The sequence below is a fragment of the Miscanthus floridulus genome, chromosome 19 (assembly GCF_019320115.1).
Source record: "Miscanthus floridulus cultivar M001 chromosome 19, ASM1932011v1, whole genome shotgun sequence".
NCBI classification, from domain to species: domain Eukaryota; kingdom Viridiplantae; phylum Streptophyta; class Magnoliopsida; order Poales; family Poaceae; genus Miscanthus; species Miscanthus floridulus.
Genome location: NC_089598.1, coordinates 29,663,005 through 29,671,818, shown reverse-complemented (window position 1 = coordinate 29,671,818; position 8,814 = coordinate 29,663,005). Strand labels below are relative to the sequence as shown.

General features: G+C 45.0%; 1 protein-coding gene across 1 annotated transcript; it reads left to right on the top strand.

The window, feature by feature from the left end:
• Positions 1 to 1,403: 1,403 nt before the first annotated feature.
• On the top strand, positions 1,404 to 7,402 carry LOC136527933 (probable tyrosine-protein phosphatase DSP2). Its single transcript, XM_066520797.1, has 5 exons — positions 1,404 to 1,778; positions 1,886 to 1,979; positions 6,445 to 6,502; positions 6,666 to 6,709; positions 6,808 to 7,402. Exons 1-5 carry the CDS (start codon positions 1,498 to 1,500, stop codon positions 6,979 to 6,981), a joined length of 651 nt encoding a protein of 216 aa, XP_066376894.1. The 5' UTR covers positions 1,404 to 1,497; the 3' UTR covers positions 6,982 to 7,402.
• Positions 7,403 to 8,814: the final 1,412 nt, after the last annotated feature.

Below are 8,814 nucleotides of genomic sequence, written 5' to 3'. Positions count from 1 at the left end.
CGCGCCGGATGCCGCCCACAACCGATGACGAGGAAGTCACGACCGTAGGTGTCAAGGATTACGTTGCGGTCCTTGAAGGGTCGCTCGAGCGCACGAATTTGCTACTCCAACTCCAAGTCTCTCTCGACTCTCATCCCGCCGTCGCCGCCAGCTACTCTCCCCGCTCGATATGGCGTCCAGGGGGCAGCGACGCCACCAGCCACTCACCCCGCGGTACTGCGCGCCCAGGGCCAGTGCAGCGTCGCGCCGGTTGCTCGCCCTGCACGGTACAACATCCATGGGCAGCGCCGCCGCCGGCCACTCGCCCCGATCTGCTTACAGAACCCCTCGAGACGGAAGATGAAGGAGTTGGCGAAGGGACGCGAGCTGGAGAAAGGATGCGCTCTGCCGCTAGCTTGAGAGAAACGTAATTTGGCTTGGAATCAATCTTGGCTGTTATTGACTGTCAAAATGAGATTGGGGATAGAGGGTACAGGGTACGTGAACAAATCATGGTTCGTGAGCAAATCAGGGGAGGCGTAGCTGCCATGGCCGGCCTCGTGTCTCGGGGCGCAACCCCCTGTCCGCGGCTACTGGTGGCCTAGCTAGGGGTGCACCTACCCTGATCGTGGGCGCAACTGCCTTGGCCAGCGGCGCTGCTACCCTAGCTGCCATGGCCGACGGGCCTGTCGTAGACGGTCCTCGGTGGCCAGCAAACACGACGCGAGGAGGCGAGCTCCGTCCCAGCCGCGCCCCAGCCACCACGAATGGCGCCCGCACGAGCCTTGGCCAGGCCATCGCGAGCGTCGTGGGCGAGCTCAGCACGAGGGAGGGCGATAGCGAGAGCGGTGGCGCAGCGAGCGCGAAGGCGTGCGCAAAAGGAAGGCAGAAGCGGCCCGAGGGCAGAGGGATTGGGAGATAGGGGTAGTTTGGACATCTTTGCTAGCCGGGCTCACGTGTAAGGGCGAGCAAAAGGTAAAAAACGAACGGAATGTCGACGGAATGGCATGGGAGACAAAAAGAGTTAAGAGCAGTGGCACTTGTGGGAGCTCAACTTTTTAAATGACTTGTGGGTAATTACCAACTTTTTTAATGGCACACGGGTAAAAGCCTCCATTTTATATAGCTTATTATTCTCCACTCCACAATATTTCCTCAAATTCAATATTTCCTAATATTGTGTGCTCCAAATTCAAATCCCCCTTTCACCCTCAAAAATCAAAATGATGCATCGCAATTAATTCAACCAGCCATTCCGATTAGGTCTCGTAATCATAGAATCGCCTTCTCTATCCCAAATTTAAGCAATCCCCATCAGTCGTCATCAGCCCTTTAAACCTTACCAAGCTCTTCCTCCAACCTCATCTAAAAAAACTTCTGATCTTACCTTTTTTTTTCGCCTTCTTCCCTATAAATAACTGGCCTTCCCAAATCGCCCACAACAACGCTCACACAGAAACCACCCACCTGCGCCTCGGTTTTACGGCCGTTCCCTCACCGCCCCGCGCGAGCCAAGCCATGAAGCTGGAGGTCATGCCCATGCCCAAGCAGCGGGTGCTGGAGGCGGAGCAGAGGGAGGAGGCCATGGAGATGAGCAGCCTGGACCTGTGGAAGCACGAGAAGCCCCCAAGGATCTGCCCCTTGCCCCCGCCGCTCCCGCCGCCGGCGGCGGCGTGCGACGAGGCGACGCTCGTGCCGCCGCTCAACTTCGCCATGGTCGACGACGGCATCTTCCGCTCCGGCTTCCCGGATACCTCCAACTTCCGGTTCCTCAAGACCCTCAACCTCCGCTCCATCGTGTAAGCGTCTCTTTCGCTCCCCCCACGCCGCCCCCGTCTCTCGAATTACCGCGAAAGTTGTTGTCGCGTGCTCGTGCGCGGCGCTCTGAAGCGTTCTAGCGCGCCAGGTACCTGTGCCCGGAGCCGTACCCGGAGACGAACATGGAGTTCCTCGAGAAGAACGGGATCAGGCTCCATCAGTTCGGAATCGAGGGGCGCAAGGTAATTAAAACAATTAACAATCCGGCCACCTGGTTTCATCGAAATCTTGTGCTGCTTTGCGGTCGGTTAGCGATAGTTCATGGAGGCGTAGAATTACCTTGGAGGGATTAAAAAAAAAATGGTTTGCTTTCGGTAACATCCATGGTGCACGGCTTGTTTGCCCCGAGCCGACGTTGCTGATCATATGTCGTCTTGTGTATCCTAATTTAGTACTAGCTGCACTTCCACTGGTGATTTTGGGGATAGTCCCAGTGCTTTACTCAATTAAATTTATTTGTTATTGTAACTGACTTGCCTGAAAGGGTCCATAAATCCTCTTCAGTCTTCACGTAGGCACGCAGTGTTATCTGGAGAATTTTCAAAATTCACGGCGAATCGGTAGTGGTCCCTTTCAGCATTGCTTTGATTAATGAAGCCAGCTCAGATTTAAAACAATTCTTTTCCCAATATTCTCGAGTGTTTTTTTATTGTTGCGTTGATGCGTTCCTATGAATACAAGCCTACCACTACCAGCGTGTATTCATCACCCCTTTTGGCTTGGAGCATCTCCATGTGTCGCATTTATTTCTATTTCTTTTTATTTCTTTTTGTGAAATATTTTTTTTCTTATTTTGGTTCCATGCTATGGTGATTTTCGCTGTTTCTGCAAACTAGGTAAATCATGCAATTACTTTGATACAAGTGTTTTCTTGTTGGAACCCTAGTGTGAGTCTTTCAGTTCAATAGTATTTTTTAGAACTCCCGTCTTGTTCTACTGTTTGTATCCTGTACTTCGTAGATGTTTGCTAGATTTCTTTTAATGGGCAGTTTTAGGCCCTGTTTAGTTGCACCCCAAAACACCAAATTTTTCAAGATTCTCCGTCACATCGAATCTTTGGACGCATGCATGAAGCATTAAATATAAATAAAAAATAAAACTAATTACACAGTTTAGACGAAATCCATGAGACGAATCTTTTAAGTCTAATTAGATTATAATTGGACACTAATTGCCAAATAACAACGAAAATGCTACAGTAGCGTTTTGCCAAAAATTTTGGCATCCAAACTTGCCCTTATTGGTTCCAGAGGAAACGAACAATTCTTGCTGACAATATGTTTCCTTTTCTCCAGTTTGTCATGTTTCTTTTGATTGTACATTTGTGCTGACAGTCACACTGAACTTGGTAACTTTGTCATACTTCTGCAATCTAAAACCCTTCAGTCATTTGGTTGTTTCCGCACCTTGAGCTGTTCAGCTTCCTTCTGTGTTTGGCAGCCTAATCTATTATTATGGGGTCACTACGTTGCCAGAGGTTCAAAACTGACTGCAGATATCTGAGTGGTAATGGCTGTGTCAAACAGCATACACGAATTGATTTTAGAAATGTACCGATTTATCTTTGTGAGTTTGTGAGAAAAGCTTCAAGATATGCCTGTAACTTCAGCAATGACGTCCTGAGGATGGTGAATGCACAATAAAAAAAAGTGTCGCAGAAGGTGGATTGTAGTTTTCCTCTATGTTGACGGTGCCTAGGAACATTGTTTTTGAGGCGCCGCGGCGAGGCGCGGCGCCCGACCCCCTTCACAACGCCTAGGCGTTTGTGGCGGACACCTAGGCGACGCCATACGCATATTGTAAGGCGTTGTAAGCTAGAATTTTATATACTAGTGCCTGCTGGATGCTACATAAAAGAAAGCAAGAGCCTTATGTTTGAGGAGGCAGAGCAGAGAGTATAGCATATTCAGAGCAGACAGAGCAGAGCAGAGCCTAGCATAGCATATTCAGATTCAGATTCAGAGCAGAGCTTGAGGAGGCAAAGCAGAGAGTACAGAGCAGCAGTACAAGCACTCAAGCAGAGCAGAGCAGAGCAGACAGAAGAGTGGGTGTCCAAGAAGCCCGCCTCCGCCACTGCAGCTACCTCCCGCGGCCCGCTCCACGCCTCCGTCGACGCCAAGCTCCAGACGCTCTGCCAAAACATCGCCGCGTCCAAGAAGAAGGGCGCCAAGAAGCCCGCCTCCGCCACTGCAGCTGCTGCCACGTCGTCGTCCACCCCCACCAGCAACTGCTCCTCTTCGCCGTCCTCCGACGACGCGTCCTCGTCCTGCCGCGAGTCCGCAGCTGAGTCCTCGTGCCCGTCCCCGTCGCCGTCTGCCTCCCCCGAACCGTCGACGGTGCCGGAGATGCAGCAGCTGGACTTCAGCGAGGCGCCATGGGACGAGGCCGCCGGCTTCGCGCTCACCAAGTTCCCGTCGTACGAGATTTGGAAAAGCAGAGTAGCAGCCGGCCGGTGGACACGAGCAGAGTAGCAGCCCAGCGGAGGTCGAGGTCCGTCCGCTGCCTTCTTTCTTCCTCTCCCCTCGCCCGCACTCGCGGTCAATGACTCGCGCGGTCGATTTCCCACGCGAAGAGGCGCACGCGCGGTCGATTTCCCGCGTCTCTTCCGTTTCCCGCGGGCGTGCGGTCGATTCCCCGCGCGGCCGCGCTCTTTTTGGCGCCCTTCCCCTACGACCAGCATCCGGCGTCCGCGGCGCGGTGGTAGGCGTCCGCCCGACGCCATTCGCGCCTAGGCGACGCCTAATCCTATGAGGCGGACGCCATACACGCTGAGGTCGTGGCGACCCCGATGCCCAGGCCCTCGACCACGCCTTGTCGCCTAGGCGACGCCTAGGCGACGACTAGGCGACGCCTCAAAAACAATGCCTAGGAATAGATACACTGACGCTTTGCACAATGGGTAGCACAATGTGCATCCATACATATCACTATCCAGTATCTTGTTTTGTTGCTGATCAGAGGAATGGCACTACCGGCATGGGTCTGATGCAGTGTTTTGAGAAAAATATTTTTTGCTTGATGAATCTGGGCATGGAAATAAATTGAATTTTTTACTAGAAATAAATTATTGTAACCATGTCCGATCTTGATGTCATGTAAATGTGTAAATTTCTGTATAAATATACATGTAGATATAAATGGAACTGTTTCCGGAGAGGCTGCATTGAACCCGCGACCTGGTGACTCAGTGAGACAGCTCTCACCACTGCACTAGGCCTGCCCTTCAAAAATGCCACTATGCAAAAATTGGATATGTAAGCATGGTTAAATTTCAACAATTTTCTTATAGAAAACACGATTTAAAGGGGAACATATACTAGCTGAAAATGTTTTAAGTTGTATGCCTCTATTTATGACTATTTTGAGGTGTTATTAGTTGCGCTCTCTCTCTCTCTCTCTCCTTTTGAAAGATCCGGATTGGTTATCGGCATATATTAATAAGCAGAGATTGGACAAGCGCAAGCTGCGCCAACGTTACCTTTAGGTGGCAGACAGCCACCTTAGGCTTTAGAGAAAAGAAAAACTACATATTACATATTACTTGAAAAAAACTTGTACTAGTGGTGCTAGTAGGTTGCTCTCTTTTAGTGCATCATTGTATCATATACTTGTATATGCCAGTTGCCAGCCAAGTCTGTAAAAACTGGTATCTAACTAGGTTTTTGTCAAGTAGTGCTTACCTGTTTTGATGAAATATATTGGTCAAAAGTCATGGCAATGGATCAAATATGCATTCTTTCGTGCTTTAGATATTCATTTTCCTTTGGAAGCTGGTCAATATTAACTATCTTGTAATCTCTGAAAGTTTCATTCTTCATGATTGTTTTGTCTCTCTGTTTGAACTTTAAGTCATCCATGACATGATGCAAAACTTGACGACAAGAATAAAGCTATGTCAACTCATTGAATGGCTGGGAGTAGTCTGTCTGTCAGCCATAGGAACTAGCTGGCTTTTTGTTTGTTTGTTTGTCGATCTGAAATTATGATTTGCTCGGTGAACCGTTCATAGGTTCATAGCCGATGCTAATCCACAGTTTGCCATTATCTAAAGATGTTTTTGAGGTTCATGGATGGTTTACATCATTGGAAATTCCATTTTCCTTTTACTTTTTTTAGGAAAGCTTTTTTTTACGAGGAAAACTTTGACGTCTCATAGACATAGCAAACTTGTTTTTTTTCTTCGTTAATTATTATGGGCCCAGTTGCTTGAAACCACTGAAAGCTTGACTGTGGAGCACTCATGCACAAATCACGATCTGTCAGTTTTCAAGGAAGTGGTCGTATTGTATATCCTCTGACTTGTATTGACCTTTCTGCATTTCTGTCCAGTCATCTATGTATGACAGTATCGTGTTTGAGTATCTCTGGACTTCAGTTTTCTTCATGATCATTATCTAAAAAATAGTTTCTTCATGACTTCTAATGGCACATGGATAAGAAAATTGACTGCTTTTGGCAGTGACAGGAAAGGGCCTTCTGCATACCGTTTTAACTGCAGTTAGGATTTACGATTGTCTTAACTTTGTTTGTCATATTTCTCTTGTCAAATATGGTTCTTGTGATAGTCTGCATATTTTTTTTTGTTTCATCCAAGTCCTTATTCTCCTCATGATTGGTCTGATAACACATCAAATGCTGTTGCTGCAGGAACCATTTGTCAACATACCCGATGACAAAATAAGGGAGGCGCTCCAAGTTGTCTTAGGTACTGCACCTTTCTAATGTTTTTAAGATGAAGAAAGTATAACTTTTCGCTTTCTACAAATAGGGATGCACACAGCCAACTACATCTTTCTATAGACTGAATATCTTGCACCCTTGCATCATGGAATTGTAATCTCACTTCTATCTTTTATTCTCCTTTGCAGACCCAAGAAACCAACCTCTGCTTATTCATTGCAAGAGAGGCAAGGTAAGATCAGCTTTCAATTTACAGTTTGTGGCTGCTATCCCAAGAAACAACTGTGACCCTGACCCTGAACTAACTGTTCAATATTTGCATATCTGCAGCACCGAACTGGTTGTGTGGTCGGTTGCTTGAGGAAGCTGCAGAAATGGTGCTTGTCTTCAGTCTTCGACGAATACCATCGCTTTGCCGCTGCGAAAGCGAGGATCACTGACCAGAGATTCATGGAGCTGTTCGACGTCTCAAGCTTGAAGCACCTGACACCCTCACATTGTTAACCAAGGCGTGTGATCACTTGATCCCCCTTGATCCCTCAACTCTAGTACATCTCCATGGCTATCTTCCTGCAGCTACTGAACCGATTCAGCCGTGAATAATTTTGGAACCCCCTAGAGTCCATGAGGTAGTGATGAAACCATTGTAAAACATTCGTGCTTGAGAGGTTTAGTTTCCCCCCTGCTTAGCGCACTGGAGAGGCTGAGAGCCAGACTGCTGTGGTCGATTTGCGAGGGGTCTCTTTTTTGGTAGCTCTCGCGAGGAATTCGCCATTGTTTTTGGGTACTGAAGCATGTACTCGAGCAGCTTTGCTGAGGAGGAATGAACTACTCTCCGAGTGCAAAAAGGCTGGTCTCTTCTTGCATGAGTGTGGTTAGGGATCCTGCATATCGGCAACCATGAAAAATGTTCATTGATGACTCACATACCAATGATGGTAACTAACTGTTAAAGCTACATCTAGTTGTTACTTTAGAGAAATTTATACATTTTAACTAAAATATTAGGCATGTTTATATTGATAGCATTGTTGTACTTATTTTTATAAAAAAAATACTATTACACATATAATTCTTTAATAAAAAATTGACATTTTGAGTAGCAGAGAGTTAACGTGGACCAAACTTAGCTATGACCCTCCCTGGTATTTTAGATCCTTTTGAACTAAACAAGGATTATTAGGTTTAAATAATTAGTCTACTTTTGACCATCAAACTCTCATGTTGAGTCACTGGCCATTAAACTCCAAAACCGAATATAAAAGAGTCATCAGATTATCAGTACTAGATAACTTTGGCCCTCGATTGGTGTTTTTTTCCTACATATGCATTTTTCAAAGAATAGTAAAATTATCGTTAAATCTCTAAAAATTCATAACTAATTTATTTTAAACAAAAATATGAAAGTGACACCATTATTTTTCTAAAAATACAATGTATCTTTGTTGGTGCTTAAATTATACTCCCTCTGTTCCAAATTATAAGTCACTTTGATTTTTTTAATTCATCCATTTTGCTATGTATCTAGACATACCATTATATATAGATGCATAACAAAATTAATGTATCAAAAAAGTCAAAACGACTTATAATTTGGAATGGAGAGAGTAGTTCTTTGGATCTTACTTGTTCCTATTTCTAATGTTTTTACTCAAAGTCACGACCATTATTATTTAAAGTATCGTTTTGTTTATTTACTTTATGCTAATTGCATGATTTTGAGCCTTGCCTTTTGTTGAAACTTAGTCAAGTAATTAAAATAAAGTAAAGCACCAGCCACTGGCCATACAATTCCTAAATAGGATCTATGTGTGGTGGAACATGTCATCTGCAGGGTTGGTGTCACCTCTTGCATGTACTTAGAATCCATTTGATCTTTTAGTTGATCTCCTGATCTAATACAACACAAAATGATAATTCAAATAAATAATGGTCATAAGTATGAGCAATAAAACACTAACAACAGGAACAATTAAGATCCAAATAAATCTAAATAGAGCACTAATGTAAAAAAAATGGTATTGGTTTCATATTTTTATTTAAAATTAATTAGTTATGAAACTTTAGAGGTTAACTTTTTATTATTTTTAAAACATACACATATATAGGCAAAATCACCTTTGAAACTAGTCGATGACTAAAGACATGTGGTTTTGGAGTTTGATAGCTTAAATTGGACGGTTGATAGTTTGATGGCCAAAAAAAAGTTTTTTCCCCTTAAATATACTTCGTCCGTTCCAAATTATAAGTCGCTTTGACTTTTTTAGTTCATCTATTTTATTATGTATCTAGACATATTATTTATATAGATGCATAGCAAAATGGATGTATAAAAAA

Coding starts and splice junctions, on each gene's coding strand:
- LOC136527933 (XM_066520797.1), top strand. CDS start 1,498: ATGAAGCTGGAGGTCATGCCCATGCCCAAGCAGCGGGTGCTGGAGGCG. Junction 1,779..1,885: donor CTCAACCTCCGCTCCATCGT/GTAAGCGTCTCT, acceptor CTAGCGCGCCAG/GTACCTGTGCCCGGAGCCGT. Junction 6,503..6,665: donor GGCGCTCCAAGTTGTCTTAG/GTACTGCACCTT, acceptor TCTCCTTTGCAG/ACCCAAGAAACCAACCTCTG.